The sequence below is a fragment of the Plecotus auritus genome (genome assembly GCF_963455305.1).
Source record: "Plecotus auritus genome assembly, chromosome: 2".
NCBI lineage: Eukaryota > Metazoa > Chordata > Mammalia > Chiroptera > Vespertilionidae > Plecotus > Plecotus auritus.
Window position 1 is genome coordinate 5,342,771 of NC_137771.1, and position 18,585 is coordinate 5,361,355.

General features: G+C 52.5%; 1 protein-coding gene across 4 annotated transcripts in view; it reads left to right on the plus strand.

Moving 5' to 3' along the window:
* The first annotated feature begins 241 nt into the window (after positions 1-241).
* PIK3CD (phosphatidylinositol-4,5-bisphosphate 3-kinase catalytic subunit delta) overlaps positions 242-18,585 on the plus strand; it is a 31,685-nt gene continuing 13,341 nt past the window's right edge. For all 4 annotated transcript variants that reach the window (XM_080657815.1, XM_080657818.1, XM_080657816.1 and 1 more), the window contains exons 1-3: positions 242-374; positions 2,013-2,131; positions 17,194-17,366. In XM_080657815.1, the coding sequence (XP_080513941.1) occupies positions 17,226-17,366 (141 nt within the window). In that variant the 5' untranslated portion in view covers positions 242-374; positions 2,013-2,131; positions 17,194-17,225. The remainder of the gene's footprint in view (positions 375-2,012; positions 2,132-17,193; positions 17,367-18,585) is intronic.

Below are 18,585 nucleotides of genomic sequence, written 5' to 3' on the forward strand. Positions count from 1 at the left end.
CCCACGACCGCTCCGCCCCGGGCTCCCGCCGGCGCTCCAGCGCTCCGCCTGGCTCGGGCTGGGAGAATTTGGCGACGGTGCCCGCGCGGCTGCAGGCTCTGGCCCCGCCCACGCCCCGGGACGCCCCGCCCCACTCGGCGCCCCGCCCCTGGCCGCGCCCGCGCCGTCCCGTTGTCCGGGCCCCGCCCCGGGCCGCGCCCCTCCGCCGTTGCCCGGCTCGCCGGCTCCGCGCCGCGGCCCTGCCCTCAGGCCCCCGCGGGCTCCGCGCGGCCGCCAGAGGCTCAGTCTCACCCGCCGCTCGGGGACCGGCCCGCCGCGTCCCCTGGGCAACCGTCTCCAGGGAGACCGGGCCCCGCCCCCGGCACCGACACCCGGTACGGTGCCCACCTGTGCGCGCGGTTGAGGGGTCTCGGTGCCCCCCCCGCCCGCCGCACGCCCCGCCCCGCCCGGCGCCAGGCTTTGTCCGCGCGGGGATATCTGGGGTCCAGGGGCGTGGGGGCTGGGGAGGCCGAGGCGGGGGGCCGCGCGCTGGTGTGGGCTGCTTCGCGCTCTCCTCTCGTAATCTCCTCGCATCCCTTTTGTGCCTCCGGGGGGTGGGGCCGGGAGTCGGGGTGTCCCGCGGTCGCCCTTGATGAGATGAGCGGGGCCTCCGCCGTGCAGCGCAGGCTGTTTACTTGTCAGGGACCCAGCCATCGCTACGCGTCCTCCCCTCCCCCTGCCCCCGATTCGGGACCGAGCATCCTACTCCGTGCGTTCCTAGCCTTGCTCCCCAGCTTTGCCCTTGAACCCGAAGGGCCCGAGGGCGGCAGACCCAGGTGCGGAGGTCCTGGCGGGCGTGAGAGCCGGAGCCGAAGACCCACCTTTCTCCCGGGAAGAGCCTCCTCCCCGGCCGCCCTCTGGTGAATTCCGTCCCGGCTGGCCCCGCACTTCCTGACCTGAATTCCTGAGGACGGGCGGATCGCTTCCTCGCCTTCGCTGACTCTTCCCTCTCTCGGCTCCATCATGCTTTCCGCTTTGTTGTCCCTCGGTGGGAAAGCGCTTTCTCTACGATCTGTCTCATTTCCCTATGACTGAGCTGCCGCGGTTTTTTTTTTTTTTTTTTTTTTTTTCGTCCTCTCGTTAACTCCATCGATCATCAATGGAAGTTATTTCTTCCTTAGCTCCTGGCGCTGACCTCCTTGGTGACAGTGCCGTGGGAAGCCTCTGCCTTGTCCGCTGGATGCTGAGTGAGGGGACCACCCACGCCCAGGGCCCCAGGCTGCGGCCGGGCGGGGTGGGGGGGGGTGTATCTTTGCCTCCAGGAGGCTGGCCGCAGGCAGTTTCAGCTTGTCCTTGGGAAATGCATTCTTGGAAGGAATGCCTTTTCCAACAGCTTCCTGGCACTGGGCTTCTGTCTCCTGGGGAAGGAAGCCAGTGTTCAGGTTTCTTGCTCCCCGCCATGCCTGGTGGGTTCCCTGCTATGGAGGTAGCTGTGCCCAGGGTCTGGGCTTAGGGAAGGGGCAGGTTCTAACTCCCTCTCTGGGGACAGATGCTTTCCAGGAGTGGCCCACAGATGCAGCGAGCGGGCCCCCTCCCCATCTCCAGGACCTAGCCTGGGTCCTCTTTTAGGATGCAGTTTGGGTCTTGCATGGGGACCTCAAGTTCAGGAACCTGCTGTTTGCAGCCGATTGGATGGAACGCCACCCCAGGCTTGGCTCAGATCACGTACTTTGCTTTCAAAAGCCAAACAAAACCAACAAACAACTCGAAAAAACGGTCTGAGTCATCTGAATGTATATATTGGTCTGCTTCAGGCCCTGGAAGCGCTCCTGTGGTTTGCTCAGTGCCACCGAAGGGAGCTGGGGCTGCACGGCCACCGATGGCGGAGAAGGCCCACCCAGCAGGATGTGATTGGTTTGCAGAAAGGGAGCCCCGGTGAAACAGTCGCGTTGACGCTGAAGTTTTGCAAGAGAATACACGGCAGGTTTCTGAGACGCTTACGTTTTTTTCTTTTCTTCCCCCCCCCCCCCCAGACAGATAAGGAGCTCTCAGTCAAGCAAGGACGGAATGACGCTCACTGGTTCCAGCGCTTCTTCGATCTGCCAGGCAGAGGGGCCTTTGCCGCTGGTCTTTCTTGGACCATTCCAGAGAGGTAGGTTGGGCGAAGGGGACCAGTGGGATGCTGGGAGAAGAAGAGATATTATTTTGCGGATAAGTTGAAATTGGGATGTAACCCTCCGCCCTCCCTGACCACGCGGCCAAAGGAGAACCGTTCGGTAGGACTAGAGCTGAGAGAGAACGACCCGAATTTGTGTTCCGAGCCCATAAGCGGGAAGTGAACTAGCCAGCTTCCCAAGAGAGGATGCCGCTGCCTGGGACAGGAAGGGATGGGAGCTCCGGGGAGCCCTGGAGCCCAGGATTCAGCTGCAATATTTGGTATTTGACTTGCCCCAGTCCTGGTAGAATTGGGCTGGCTTATTTGAGGCGAGAAAAAGTAAAACATTCTTCCAAAGGAACTGGCTGAATTTTGATAACTCGGTATCTTGCTTCTCAAGGAGTCCTTACCGGGGACATTCTGTCTCTCCAGAGAGTTGGCAGTCACTGTATCAGTAATAGGATGCTCCTTGGAGCTTCTAGAACATTAGCCTGGAAGATGAATGCAGTCCTTTCATTGTGCCAATGAAGAAACTGAGGCCGGAGGCTGGCATTGGCTGGGCACCCCACTCTGGCGTCTGGGAGTAGCTAGGTATGGTTGGGGAGCTCCAGGTGGGTAGGCTGCAGACCCCTTTGCAAGCTCTGTGGGTACACACGTACCCTGTGGGCACACAGCTCATTCCTCCTTACCCAGATGCGTGAACAGCTGCAGTCATTTCAGGATGGAAAGGGTGTGGGTTATAGCGTCGTATCATCCTGGGAGGCCCCCCTTAACCTCATTTTCTCTAGATCTTCATTGGTACTTTCCAATTTTTTTTGTTTGTTACATGTGGATCTCTTTTAAAAGATCAAAATATTTAGCAGAGTTTTAACCCCTAAAGCAGGTAAACATAGCCACTGTGTCATAGGCCAAGAGATTGGCCCAGAATTCCTTGCACCTCCCCCCGCCCCACCCTCTGGAGGTCTCGGGTGCTTTCCTGGGACCCAGGCCCGGAGCACAGGAGAAGCCTGTGGCTTGTGTGGACCTGTGCTGCCTTGATCGAGTTTCTTCTGCATACCATGGCACTTGCTTCGGAAGATGCCTTTTAATAGTAATTTTTTAACCCTCAGTGTTTTTATTTATGAGAATACCCATTTACTGTCAAAAATTTGCAAAAGGAAAAAAAAAAAGCAAGCATAACTCTTCTGTAATTCCCCTCACCCGGCACCAACCATTGTCTCCTTGTGGGAATATCCACCCCCTCCCCACTAGTCTTCTGTATGTATCTTTGGAAACTTGGTTTTTATTTGTTGTTAAGTATTATTGCGGACTTCCACACGAGCATAACTGATTGAATGTATATGCTTGTTTCTGCTCTGTTTCAAAAGCCCACTAGAATGGGAGTAAAGGTATAAACCTGTAAGAAAAGGGACAGGAGCCAAAACCGGTTTGGCTCAGTGGATAGAGCGTCAGCCTGCGGACTGAAAGGTCCCAGGTTCGATTCCGGTCAAGGGCATGTAACTTGGTTGCGGGCACATCCCCAGTAGGAGGTGTGCAAGAGGCAGCTGATCGATGTTTCTCTCTCATCGATGTTTCTGACTATCTGTCCCTCTTCCTTCCTCTCTGTAAAAAAATCAATAAAATATATTAAAAAAAAAAAAAAAAAAGAAAAGGGACAGGATGAGAGAGGAGAAGGGATGTGAGCAAAAATGTTGACAGGTACTAAACAGGTGGGGGAAAGAGAGGCCAAGCAGAGAGCACTGAATGTCCTGTGTTGTGGGGGAGCAAGCTGATGTGTCCATAGGAACCCCCCCCCTCTCCAGGCTCAAGAATGGGGGCTACAGAGTGTTCCTGACCTGGCGTAGAGGGTGGTGGGAAGCAAGAAGATGGGTTGGAAGTGTGTGTAGAGCCACAGATGCCTTGCTCCGCCCACATAGCCAGGGGGCGCCGTCTCCTGCGGGGTTTCCTGCTGGCAGCGTGGGGCCAGCGGGGGCGGGGGAGGCTGAGGAGGCACCCACCGTCCTGAGAACAGGAGGATTCAGGGACACCCTCTCCTGGTTGGCTCCCGACCACCGTGCAGGCCTGGCTTAGCCCCACCCTCCAGGCAGGGCCTTGAAGACCTTCTTTCTGAGAAAATTGACCTCATGAGAAAAACGACCCTCGGATACGGACACTGAGGGGGAGCCTGTTGAAAAGCTAGGCTGCTACTTCGTCCCTTCGTAGTGACACCTGCTAGCAGCTCGCCCTGCCTGTGCGCAGACAGCTTGGGGTGCCTCGCCCTGTGATTTCAGCAGCAGCGGGGGGTCATCGCACGCAGCATGAGGCCTCGACCGGGAAGGACAGAGACCCCAACACACAGAAAGAAGGGATTCAGAAGTCAGAGACATGGTTGTTTTAAAAAAAGGGAACATTCATGAAACAGGAATAAGCTATTGGATATAAAACTATGATAGTTGTAGTAAAAATTTCCATGGGATAGAGCTGGAAGGTGGAAAAATAAACTTCTAGGAAAGATAAGGAAATGAAAGAATCAGCTTGGGAGGCCCAATATCCATCTCATAGGAGCTCAAGAAAAAGAGGGGAGAGAAATGGAGGAGGGGGACGTTATCCAAGAAACTACAGGAGAAAATTCTAGAACTGAAGGAGTCCCCGCGTTGAGCGTCTCTGAGTGGGACTCAGCACAATGAATAATAAAAGAAGCAGTACGTAAAAGAATGAGATGTGCCACAGGACATCATCATGAACTCCCAAAGCGCCAGAGATAGAGAAAAGTTACAAAACGCCAACAGAGACAAACGTGGCCACATAGAGCAGGTCAGGGGACAGGATGGCACTGGACTGGACAAAAGCAACACGAGACGCGGCCGCACAATGGAGCCGCTCTTTCAGATTTCCAAGGGAAATCCGTTCCCGGCCCAGAATTCTGTAATTGTCATCCCAGGCAAAATAGTAGGATAACGATATTTTTCAGGCATGAGTTTTCCAAAACTTTACTCGCCCCTCCGCCCCCTGAGTGACTCTTTTCAAGGAAGATCCTGGAGGATGTGCTCCAGTAAGATGAGAAAGTAAACCAAGAAAGAGGAACAGGTGGCACAATGTGCAATTGTCTCTTGTTCTCATTTGGCTCCGCTGGCAAATGGCCTTCTGCATTTCGGCCGTTATCTTACCGAGTCTCGGGAGTGGTGAGAAAAAAGAGACACTTACCCCACCCTGGGACCTGAAAGCTAGTCCCTTCCAAGCCTGCCCCGTCGCCAGGACCTGTGGCCTGGGCTCCGCTGAGGAGATGCACCGATGTCACACCTGACACAGGAGAGAGGGGTGGCGGAGGGACGGTGTCCGTGCAGCAGTGAGGGGCTGCCAGGTCACGTTCTTGGCGCAGCAGCAGCGGCGGGGTGCAAACTGACGCCCAGATCTCAGTGGCAGCGGGAGGCGTTTCGCCATCAGACGTTCAGTGGGGAGTTCACACCGTGGGCCGCAGTCATATTTCTCTTCTCGTCCAGCTGTTCGTTTTTCCCGGACTTGAGAGTCGCCTCACCTTTTTGTTTGCTTTGTTTTCAATGTACTAATCACTCTCCTTCCCCACACCCGCCAGCGGAACTGGGACCTCCCCCCAGTGCGGCAGCCCTCATAATCCGCCAGCTCCTCTCCTGCTCACACTCACCAGTGAGCCGTGGCTTCTTTACTTGCCACCAAGTCCCCGGGCTGGTGGCGAGCCCAGGCGGTGAGGGGAATGCCTACGATGGGGCAGAGAAGTCCCAGTCCCACAGCCGTGCGGCTGGCCTGGGAGCAAGCAGGATCGCAGAGGGCCCCCCGGGAGGAGTAGCCCCAAGAAAAAGGGAGCTGGTGGCTTATCTGACATATTTGCTGCATTTGAGGAGTTTTATAGCTCTGTTGGAGAGTTTGCGGGGGGAGAGGGTCGGGGGGGGACTGCATATCCGTACACAGAAAACAAAATGAAAAGTGAGGCAGCTATCAACTGCAGGAATAACAAAAAGCTGAACAAGAAAGGAAATACGATCATAGCACACTGAGTGGCCTGGCTCGGAACAATATTTACATAGTAAACACTGATGTTTGATTGACGAAAAACGACCCCATCACTATATCCAGAAGACGGGCGAGAGGATGTGTGCGTGTGTACTTTTAGGGAAGCACAAACTTACCTTAAGGTAAGAAGTTCAGAGTTGAAAACCCAGAAATATCAGTGCAAGCCTGCTGTTTGGCAATGTAGAGATGAAAAGCCAAAGAAACACCTGAAATTGGAATGGTGTGTCTGCTTGTGGAGGCTGGGACTGCTAATTTTTTTTTTTTTTTTTTTTTTTTTTGCTGCAAGCATTTTAGTTTTAAGCAGTTCTTTTTTTTTTAATCCTCACCCAAGGATATGCCCTTTACTGATCTTTAGAGACAGAAAAGGGAGCAGGGGGGAGAGAGAGAGAGAAAGAAAGAAATATTGATCGACCACCTCCCATATGAGCCGGGAATGGGAATCAAACCCCCAACCCAGGTATGTGCCCTGACCGGGAATTCAACCCACAGCCCTTTGGTATATGGGGTGTTGCTCCAACCACCGAGCCACCCAGCCAGGGCTGGTGTTAAGTAATTTTAACCATCATCTGCTTGCATAACTTTCAAGGATATGAACTTTGAAAAGTCCTTATTGTGACATCCACACGCACCCACAGGACAGCTGTTTCCATTTTCCCGATGCTTCCTGCGCTGCTTGGCCCACAGGCGTGTCGCCACGGTGGATGGGTGTGTGTTTGGTGTCATTCAGCGTCGGGAATACTCGCAGTGCAGCGTGCTCGGGCGCCCTGGTGGCCACACCCACTCCTCTGAGTTCGCGTGTGATCGGTGACTGAGTCATTTCCCTATTACTTTAGACTTACCCCTTTTACAAACAACACCACAATGGGTATCTTGGTGCATTTAGTTTTTTTAACCTTTGAATTGCTTCCTTAGGACAGTTCCTGAATGCCCCACACTTCCAGGCCTGAGACCCGGGCCTTCCTATTGATTTGGGGGTGCAGTGTCGGGGGGTCCACTTGAGTGCAGCCCCTCCCCGGGTGGGCCTGGGGCTGAGCATCGGGGAGATATTTGGGATAGAATTTTGCAGGTCGCGGCTCACGTTTTCTGACAGCAGCAGGGGTCAGAAGTCTTTTTTACTTTTTTCATATAAAACAAAATTTCCAGATCCACACCTCTCCCTTTTAATGTCTGTCTTGCTTTCCCCATTGAAGAGACTTTTTCCTTTTTTAAAAAAAAATATATTTTTTATTGATTTTTTACAGAGAGGAAGGGAGAGGGAGAGAGAGTTAGAAACATCGATGGGAGAGAAACATCCATCAGCTGCCTCCTGCACACCCCCCACCGGGGATGTGCCCGCAACCAAGGTACGTGCCCTTGACCGGAATCGAACCCGGGACCCTTCAGTCCGCAGGCCGACGCTCTATCCACTGAGCCACACCAGTTAGGGCGAGACTTTTTCCTTTTTAAGTATTCAAATGATAAGTTACTGTTCTTAAATTAAAAAAAAAAAGTTATGGTCCTGTTGAAAATGGCCTCGCCCTGGCCGTTTGCTCAGTGGTTAGAGCATTGGTTCATGGAATGAAGAGTCCCGAGTTTGATTCTGGTCAAGGGCATGTACCTGAGTTGTGGGCACATCCCCAGTAGGGGCTGTGCAGGAGGCAGCTGATCGATGTTTCTCTCTCATTGATGTTTCTAACTCTCTATCCCTCTCCCCTCCTCTCTGTAAAAATCAATAAAATATATTTTTTAAAAAAGGGCATATACCTGGTTTGCAGGCTCGATCTCCAGCCTGGGTCGGGCAGGCACGGGTAGGAGGCAACCAATGGATGTCTCCCCCACATCGATGTTTCTCTTTCTCTCTCTGTCTCTCCCCCTCTTCTCCTCTCTCTCTAAAAATCAATGGGAAAAAATACCCTCGGGTGAAGATTAACCAAAAAAAAAAAAAAGAGAGAGAGAGAAGAAGAAGAAAAGAAAACTACGGCCTCCAGGGAGACACCTTTAAAATGAGGGCGGGTAAACGTTTAAAAAAGCAAGACGCACCAAAGCCCTGGCCTGGCAGCACCGATGGTCAGAGTGTCATCCCCACGTGCCGAGGTTGCTGGTTCAATCCCTGGTCAAGACACATACAAGAATCAACCAATGAATCAACCAATGAATGCATAAATGAGCGGAACAACCAAATCAGTCTCTCCCTCTCAAAGCATGAAATAAAATAAATAAAGTTTAAAAAAGAAAAGGAGGAAGAAAATTTAAAAAATAACAGGAATGGAAGGCAGAAGTGGGCAGACAAGAAACGCGGGCAGCTCCCGGCCTCAGCTTCCTCCCCAGGCAGACGTCTGTGGGTAACAGCGCTGCGTCTCCTCCATCCTCACCCTGCCCTCCGCTCCTTCCTCCTGTGGCAGGAGCCCTGCCTTCCTATCCTCGGCCTCGGCTCCTGGAGGTTCCCTCCCCCCCTTCCCTTTTGGACGTGTCCCCACCCCAGCCGCCCACCCCGGACAGAGCTTCGTGTTAGAGGGCAGCAGAGGCGCGGCCTGCGCTGGGCGTCCTTGCCCGCCTCCCCCCTGCTGTGGCTGACGGCTTTGGTGGGGACCTCGTTCTGTCCTGGGGCCACCGTGGCCACCAGGCAGGGAGGAAGCTGGGAGACGGGGCCTCCCCGGGGGACACACTGCCGTGCTCCCGTGAAAAACAGCCCATCTGTCCTGAGACTACCTGTTGCGGCCCTGGACCATTCACTCTTCCTTCTGGTTGTAGCTTTAGTTCTTTGTCAAGAAGGTTCCGAAGGACAGGACAGTGCCTGCCCCTCAGCAGAGGCAGAGGATGGGGCGTTCAGTGGCCGGAGGGCCCAGCCCGTTCCCTGGGGCCGAACGCCTTTCCCACTTCCATTCCTGCCTCCCTCCTGTCCATTGCCTCCCAGCAGCCAACGTGTCTTCAGCGTGAAGTGTAAATCAGGCCGTGTCAGTCTCCTGCTGGACACCGGTGACGTCCCACGGCATTGGCGACAGGCCGGGACTCCTCAGGCGGCTCCCCCTGCAGGCTCGCACTCTCCCTGTCGGTCAGCTCGCCTTCAGGCCTGGACCCCGGGACCCTGACCTCAGGGCCTCTGCACGGCCCACGCCCGCCGCCTGGAACCTGTTTCATAGAGCTTTTCTGGATTCTTCTCCTCATCTGAGCCTCAGTTCCCACACAGTCTCACGTGAGGACCCTTCCCTGACAAGAGACCCTCCCTGCGAGCTCATTCTTACTCCATTTCGACTCGTTTGCTCTCGGGAATCGGCCTGTTTCTCCACTGTCCCTCCTTGTTTTGTCGCCCCTGTTAGACTAAACACCCCGTGGGAGCAGGGTGGTGCTGCCCCCTCCCCCTCACCTCCCCTGGTGCTCAAATCAGTATTTGCTGAATGAATGAATGAATGAATGAATGAATGAGCAGGACCTGGCCTTCTGGGTCTGAGAGAGGCCCTTCCGTCCTCTTTCCCGGGGTCTCCAGGAGGGCCTTTCCTCGCAGCCGGGGCAGGGGCTGGTTTCTGGAAGCTCCTTCAAGGTGGACATGCAGGAGCTCGCCGGGAAGTGGGTGCTCCGGGTAAAGACCTTCGACTCCGTTTCTTTTTTTTTTAATATATTTTATTGATTTTTTTACAGAGAGGAAGGGAGAGGGATAGAGAGCTAGAAACATCGATGAGAGAGAAACATCGATCAGCTGCCTCCTGCACACCTCCCACTGGGGATGTGCCCGCAACCAAGGTACATGCCCTTGACCGGAATCGAACCCGGGACCCTTCAGTCTGCAGGCCGATGCTCTATCCACTGAGCCAAACCGGTTTTGGCTGACTCCGTTTCTGAGGTGCCCACTTGTATCTGGCTCCCACAGTCGAGCGATAGGAAGAGTGTCCATGTCATTCTCTGCGGGAGACAGAACACCTGGTTAGCAGCGCTTTTTAAAATGTAGATGTTTTTATTGATTTCAGAGAGGAAGGGAGAGGGAGAGACAGAGAGAAACATCAGTGATGAGAGAGAATCATTGAACGGCTGCCTCCTGCTCACCCCACACTGGGGATCGAGCCCACTGACCAGAATCGAACCTGGGACCCGTCAGTCCGCAGGCCGACGCTCTATCCACTGAGCCACACCGGCGAGGGCTAGAAGGACTTTTTGAGGCTGAGAAGGACCCGGAAGTAAGGCCAGGTCAAGAGGCCAGGGGCGGACTCCCTCCGTGCAGGGCAGTGCAGAAGGCTGGCCCGGGGCCCGGCCGCTCGTCGCGGTGCCTGCTGGTCCTGTATCCTCCCAGCCAGGTTGATGTAGACACTTGGACGATGTGTATAACCACCTTCTAGGAGTTTCTGAGGCCCCTTCTTTTGGGCTTCTGGGATTGTAACTTCCAGCTCTGAAATCAGGCGTTGGGAGAGGTTTTGTCTTGGGATTAATGAGCATCTCGCGCTGTAGACAGATTGGTGGGATAACCCGGGGACCATGTCAGACTCAAAGGCTCACACGGGCCAATTACAAGAGGCATGCAGCCCGTGGGCCCCGAATGTGACATGCTTGCTCCAGGGTAACTTCTGGAGGCACCTGATGGCTGAGGGCGCTCACGGAGGAGGATGTGTGTTGCTCAGAGAAGTGGGACACATTTCTCTTCTCCCCGCGGCCTGTCCCCTTGCACGCCTGCTGGCTGCAGCACCAAGCAGCCGGTCGCTGTACGTTGACAAAGGCTGGCAGCAGCTCCTGGTTGGAGCGGCAGCCACATTTGCAGTGACTCAGGAGATGCCAGCTCAGAGCCCCAGGTCCCTGGAGTTTCAAAAGGAACGAAAGGAATTTCTTAGCAGGTCTGCCAGCCCAGGGGACCAGCAGGTGGGCTGCAGCCCTATTCCCAGCCTGGAGGGGGCGCCTGCGACGCCGGGCTCCTGCATCCCTGGCCTGCCCTCCTCCTTAGAAATAAATCCAGGCCGGGAGCTGCTGGCTGGGGAGGAGGGGGACTTCTGTTGGAGTATTTGAAGGGAGTCGCACATTCTCAGCTGGAGAAACTGTTTTTCGGGCCGGCATGGGCCAGAGAAAGTGCGTCCCAGGGGACGGTGGGTCCTGGGACGGAGACCCGCAGCCGGGACACCCTGCAGCCAGGCGGCTGTTTCTGTGTGTTGTGCTGGCCGGAAGTGGAAGGTGAAGGGAAGGAATTGAGCTCCTCCCTGTCCAGTTGTCTGTGATATTTTACTAACGGCTCAGATGTGGACAGATACACGCCTGCCTGAACGTTCTGGATGACTCAGAGTGAGGAAGGATCAATGACTCATGGCTCATCTTTGCTGGATCCCTAGTGCCTTGAGGGTGGTCCTCCCCCTGTCTGACCCTCTGTCTCTATCTCATCTGTCCCCAGGGCTCCACATCTGTGTGTCACTACTGCCCCCAGATTCCGGCTCGTGACCCTAACGACCTCTCCCCTGAGCTCTAGCCTGGCTTCACCCTTTGGCTGTCTTCCCCAGGATATTCAGCGAGCAGCTCAGATTCACTATGTCTGAGATGTGACTCTTGCTGTTTTATTGCCCCCAAACGTGGTTCTCCCTTACACTTCCCCATCTTGGGAAATTTCCACCCCCCAGCCAATCTCCCAAGCCCGAACCTGGCTGTCATCCTACCTCCTCACTCACTGTCCCCTATCTGACCCACCCCGCTCCTAAGTGTATCTTTTTAAAAATATAATTTTTTTAAATTAATTTAAGAGAAGAAGGAGAGGGAGATAGAAACATCGATGATGAGACAGAATCATTGATTGGCTGCCTCCTGCATGCCCCCTACTGGGGATCGAGCCTGCAACCTGGGCTTGTGCCTGTGACCAGAATCGAAACCGGGATCCTTGACTGATAGAACTGAAAAGTGCAGGGATAGAGTCAGCTTCAGGCATGGCTGGATCCAGGAAATCAGAGGCTGTCCTTGGGCCCCCGCGTGGACTCTCCACCCTGAGCTCTGCTTTGCACGTTGGCCTGTTCTCAGGTTCCGCCCCTTCAGGGCAGCAGATGGTCACCAGCAGCTTTAGGTACATATTCTGTGTTTTTCTGCTACCCCAGGAGGAAGTCCCCAAAGAAATCCAGATGTCAAAACCCATTGCACGGATTCGATATTCACATGCACATCCTGGAATCACTGTAAAGATGACGTGCAATGATTGGCTGGACCTAAGTCTCATTCTGGCTTCCAATCCCCATGACCCAGGCGGGGGTGGGGTGGTGGTGGTGGTGGTGGAATTCGGGGCTCCGATTGGCTGGGCCTGGGTCTCAGGCCAGGAGTGAAGTGAGCCCATCTGGAACCCCTTGGACTGAGGATGTATTGAATCTGTGAAAAGTCCCCAGCTTTCAGATCAAGAAACCCCAAAATTCCCAGCACCCAGAAGCCCTCATTCCCCTGTCCCCCGGGGTAACTGCACTCCCCTAGGGGTGAGCCCCAACTTTTCTGCCAACAGAGGTTAGTCTGCCCATGCCTGCTCTCTGTGACTGAAATCACAGGCACGTACTCTTCATTCATCTTCACGCTGTGCGATTCATTTATATTGTGTGCGACTGGAGACCATTCTTGCCGCTGTCACATTCCAGTGGGAGCGGATACAATTTATTTTTCCACTCCACGGCTGAGGCGCATTTGGGCAGTTTCCAGGCTGGGGCTGTTAGGAATAGCGATGCTGCAGACGCTCTTGGACTCCTCTTCGGTTCGCAGGCTTGCATTTCTGTCAGGTGTTTACCCAGGAGCGGAACCGCTGGGTCCGAGGGCACAGCTGATGCTGTCAGTTTGCCAAAGTGGCTGTGCCAGTTTGCATTCTCGGGGTGGTTCTGAAGCCCCTGCATTAGCTGGCACCTGTGCCCCTTGCAAACTGCAGAGCCGGGCATCTGGGCTTCAGACAGTTGGGCTCATTGGCAGCTGCACCCCGGGCCCTGGGCCCACAAAGCGTGAAAGAGTCCCCACTTTCTTCTGCCCCATGTCGGGCGTTTGATCATGTGCTGCCCACGCCATCCCGAGTCTTCTTGTAGGAATAAAGTTTTTGTTGTTGTTTTTAATTCTTACCCAGTGATATGTTTTTTATTTATTTTAGAGAAAATAAAGGTGAGAGAGAGAAAGAGAGAGAGAAAATCATTGATGTGAGAGAGAAACATGGATCAGTTGCCTCCTGTACAGGCCCCAACCAGGGATCAAACCTGCAACCTAGGTATGTGCCCTGACTGGAAATCGAACCCACAACCTTTCAACACCCCAACCAACTGAGCCAGCAGGCCAGGGCAGGAATGGGTTTTTACTCAGAGTACTTCCCTGCATCCCCGATGGGTGAGTGTAGTGGAAAGCTTCATTTCCATGTGGGAAGAGGCAGGGGACTGAGGGGGGCCTGTGTCTTGGGGCCCCGTCCGTCCCTTCGGTCATGGCCTCAGGAATGAATGGCGGGGGTGCTCCTGACTTCCCAAGCTCGGCCGACGCCCACGGAGCATGGTAAGTGGGTCCTCCAGCATTCCTGAGGAGCCCCGACATTTTGAATAAAAAAGAAAGCATGCCCTGGCCGGTGTGGCTCAGGTGGTGGGGCATCACCTCATGCACTGAAGGGTTGCTGGTTGGATTCCTGGTCAGGGAACATGCCCGGGCTTCAGGCTCCATCCCAGTGGGGGCTTGTAGGGAGCTGCTGATTGATATTTCCCTCTCACATCAATGTTCCTCTCTCTCCCTCTAAGAAATCAATAAAAAAAAATCTCTTTTTTTTTTTATGTTCTTTCTTAAAGAAAAGAAAGCCTTTGGCCTGGCCATTCTCAGAAAGAGGAACCCAAAGTAGGATGTGGTTTTACAGTCAGAGGACGGGGATCTGGGCAGGTGTTGTCGTGGTAGCGGAGGGCGATGTGCACACTGAGCTGCTCAGAGCAGGTCTGCATCCCGCCGAAGGCAGGGCCTGGGCCCGTCTGGCAGAGCCACCGGAATGTCTGTCTCCCACTAAACATTTCCTTTAAACTTCTTTTTTGTTGTTGTTCTATGACTGATTTTATTTATTTATTATTTTATTTTTTTATTAATTTCTTTATTGATTAAGGTATCACATATTTGTCCTCATCCCCCCATTCTCATCCTAAACCCCTCCCCACTCATGCCCCCACCCCCCTGTTGTCCGTGACCACTGGTTAGGCTTATATGCATGCACACAAGTCCTTTGGTTGATCTTAAACTTTTTTTTTTTAATACATTTTTATTGATTTCAGAGAGGAATGGAGAGAGAGAGAGAGATGGGAACATCAATGATGAGAGAGCATCATTGATTGGCTGCCTCCTGCATGCCCGCCACTGGGAATCGAGCCTGCCAACCTAGGCATGTGCCCTTGACCGGAATCGAACCTGGGACCTTTCAGTTCACAGGCCGACGCTCTATCCACTTGAGCCAAACCCACTAGGGTTCCTTTCAACTATTTTTACAAGTCATATAAATCTAGAAGGATGTGACTTTAGGTTAGGGAAGTATTTTTCTAAAGACTAAAAATCATAAAACATAAAGGAAAAGGTTGAAAAGTTGTCTGCATCAACATTAGAAAATACTCGTCCAAAGAAAAACCCCTCTATCAACAAAATAAAAAGGTGACTCGAAGATATTTCCAACTCGTTTAAGCAACAAAAGAATTCAATCTAGAATATACGAAGAAACTCCAAAGGCTCATAAGAAAAGGACAAATAACTCCACAGAAACATGGGCCACGCTTCTAAGCAGGCTATTTGGAGAAGATTAACCTTTTATGGAAAACAGGGAGATGCAAATTATAACCAGAGCATTTGAGGCCTGTTCGGTTGGCAGAAATGAGTACGTTTGACAATACCAAGTGTCGGTGAGAAAGGAGGATTGTGCTGCTCTTGCTAATGGACGTCACGTCACCACTTCACTTCGGTGACGTTAGTGACGTGGTTGTCCCTGTGACCGGGCAGTCCCCCTCGGAGTGTGTACCCCGGCGGCGCTGTCCAGTGTGGCCACCAGCCAGCCACGCGGGGTTTGTGAGCCCCTGGACTCTGAAAGTATGATGGAAGAATGGGACTTGTAAGCATTTTATTTAATTTTAGTTCATTTAAATGTAAGAATGGGTACTTGAATTCCTTTATTTGAAAACTTTCAAACGTATCTTTAGAATGGTTTGAGTCCGTGAGCCTGCTTTTTCACCTGCCGTTGTGTGAGATCCACTTAGAGATGAATATTTCTGTTTGTGTGTGTTCATCCTCACCCAAGGATGTTTTCTCACTGATTTTTAGGGAGAGGAGAAGAGAGCGGGAGAGACAGAGAGAAATGTCGACGTGAGAGAAACACATCGATTGGTTGCCTCCTGCACGCACCCCGACCAGAGCCCTGGCTGGGGAGGAGCCTGCAACCGAGGTGTGTGCCCTTGACCGGAATAGAACCCAGGACCCTTCAGTCCGCAGGCCAACACTCTACCCACAGAGCCACACCGGCCAGGGCGAGAGGAAGATTTCTGATGAAAATCTATTGTCTGAATTGTAGTGTGCACAGCAAGTATGATTACACAGCAGATTCCAAAATAAGAGAAAAAATGTAAAACATCTGCTTAGTAATTTTTCTGTCTTGATAACATCACGATGACCAAATTTGGATATACTGGATCAAGTAAAATATATCACTAAATTTAATTTTATCTGTCCTTTAATTATTTTTTAAAATGTGGCTACTGGTAACATTGACATTACACATGTCTCTCACTTTATATTTCTCCTGGACAACACTCATCGGGACTGACATGCACACAAGGAGATGCGAGCAAGAATATACATTGTAGCCCACCTGGTGTGGCTCAGTGGTTGAGCGGTGACCTATGAACCAGGAGGTCATGGTTCGATTCCCGGTCAGGGCACATGCCCGGTTGCAGGCTCAGTCCCAGTGTGGGGTGTGCAGGAGGCAGCCGATCAATGATTCTCTCTCATCATTGATGTTTCTATCTCTCTCTTCCTCTCCCTTCCTCTCTGAAATCAATAAAAATATATTTTAAAAAAGAATAGGAAAAAAAAAGAAAAAGAATATACATTGTAGCATTGCTTTTGTAATACATAGAGTAGAAACAAACCTTGAGGTTCATCAACAAGAGAAGGGGTAAATAAAATGTGTTTTATTTACAAAGGGAAATACCACAAGTGTTAAAAAGAAGGAACTAGAGCCACATGTATCGGCAAAGTTTTAAAGCATGCAAAAATAATTAGGAGTTGTTTGTGGATACATATTAGTATAATACAAGTCTAAAAACACCCATGGACGTTATTCACAAACAATCAGAATGGCAACCTGGCGTGTTGGGGGCACTTGGAGACCTTTACTTGAGTCTGTACCATTTTGTTACTGGGGAGTGGGTGTGACTGAGGGGATTGGTAGGACTGAGGTGTTTCAACAAATTGTTTTATGACCCAGCCCTCACCGGTTTGGCTCAGTGGATAGACCATCGGCCTGTGGACTGAAGGGTCCCGGGTTCGATTCCAGTCAAGGGCATGTACCTTGGTTGCGGGCACATCCCCAGTGGGAGGTGTGCAGGAGGCAGCTGATCGATGTTTCTCTCTCACTGATGTTTCTAACTCTCTATCCCTCTCCCTTCCTCTCTGTAAAAAATCAATAAAATATATTTTAAAAAATTGTTTTATGACCCAGAGCCGTTGTAAGCCAGTTGGTTTCGGGTGAGAAAGGTTCAGAGCTGTCGCCTTCGGTCCCTCTCCAGTCCTGGGTGCCGGCCACTTGGCTCCTTCGCCAGTTGGTGGCCTGGCAGGTGTCCCCGGGTGTGCTCCTGAGAAACAAGGACTTGGAACTGCTCTGTAGGTGTCTTGAACTTGGGCCACTGCTGTGGGGGATGTGGCCGGAGTACCCGCTGTGATGAGAGGCAGCTCGGCCGAGCCGGTGGCCTGGGCCACCCCGGGCAGGAGGAGGCCCCGAGGGCGGCCAGCTTTGGGGGCCCAGACTCCATCCCGAGCCTCTTGCGGCCAAAGTCCCTGAATCCTGTTTCCCAAAGGGTCCTCTCGAAGGCCTCCCCCAGCACCTGCCGGCTCGGCTCACCTTGCCTTCTCTTCCTTTCCAGGACAACTCGTGTCCGAGAAGTGAGGAAGCAGGATGCCCCCGGGCGTGGACTGCCCCATGGAATTCTGGGCCAACGAGGAGAACCAGAGCGTGGCGGTTGACTTCCTGCTGCCCACGGGGGTCTATCTGAACTTCCCCGTGTCCCGCAATGCCAACCTCAGCACCATCAAGAAGGTACCATCTAGACCTTATTTATTTATTTGTTGTGTTAATCCTCACCCGAGGATATTTTTCCATTGATTTATAGAGAGAGTGGGTGGTGGAGCGGGGAGAGAGAGAGAGGGAGAAACATCGATGTTTCACATTGACTAGTTGCCTCCTGAACATGCCCCTACTGGCGCCGGGATCCAGCCTGCAATTGAGGTACGTGTCCTGGACCTGAGTCGAACCCAGGACCTTTCAGTCCAGGGGCCGAGGCTCTATCCACTGAGGTAAACCAGCTAAGGCTTGACCTTGAAACTAGTCCTTAGAGTTTGGAACTCAGAAAGACAGACACCCACACTCCCAGGCGTACTTTCTCAGGTTTAAGAGCCTCGGATAGGAATTCGAAGTGCTGTCAGTAATATCTAGGAATTGTTGAAAATCTTGCAGTTAGAGTCTGCCTAGCATTCCTTTTTTTTTTTTTTTTATATATATTTTATTGATTTTTTACAGAGAGAAAGGGAGAGAGATAGAGAGTTAGAAACATCGACGAGAGAGAAACATCGATCAGCTGCCTCCTGCACACCCCCCACTGGGGACGTGCCCGCAACCAAGGCACATGCCCTTGACCGGAATCGAACCTGGGACCCTTCAGTCCGCAGGCCAACGCTCTATCCACTGAGCCAAACCGGTGAGGGCTGCCTAGCATTCCCAATTCCGCTGCCCCCTGCATGGTGCCTGTGAGAGGCCCACGTGGCCCTTCCTTCTCGTCACGGCCCTGCTGGTGTTTCGGGAACCACGCTACATCCGTGGCCACGTAAGCGTTTTGCTGGTCTTTTGTCTTTAGGGCTGTCGTCCTAGTAACACATCTTTGGAAATCGTTTTTTTGGGGTTTTTTTTTTGTTGTTGAATAATTTTCAGGGTAAATGACTGAGTCAGAAGATTAGACATCTGGATAGTATTTGGTAGTGACTGGCTTGTTCCACTCACATAGTGTGAAATGTAATGTGTCATGCCAAAGGGCAAGACCAGGGTTTTAAAAGCTATACTTGGGAGCAGAACAAAAAAGGAGAGAAGCAATGGTGCAGTGGACCATCCTTGAGGTTTTTTTTTGTTTGTTGTTGTTGTTTTTAATCTTCTCTTCCTGGGAGATTTCTTTAAATATTAAATTTCTTTTTCTAAAAAATATATTTTATTGATTTTTTACAGAGAGGAAGGGAGAGGGATAGAGAGCCAGAAACATCGATGGGAG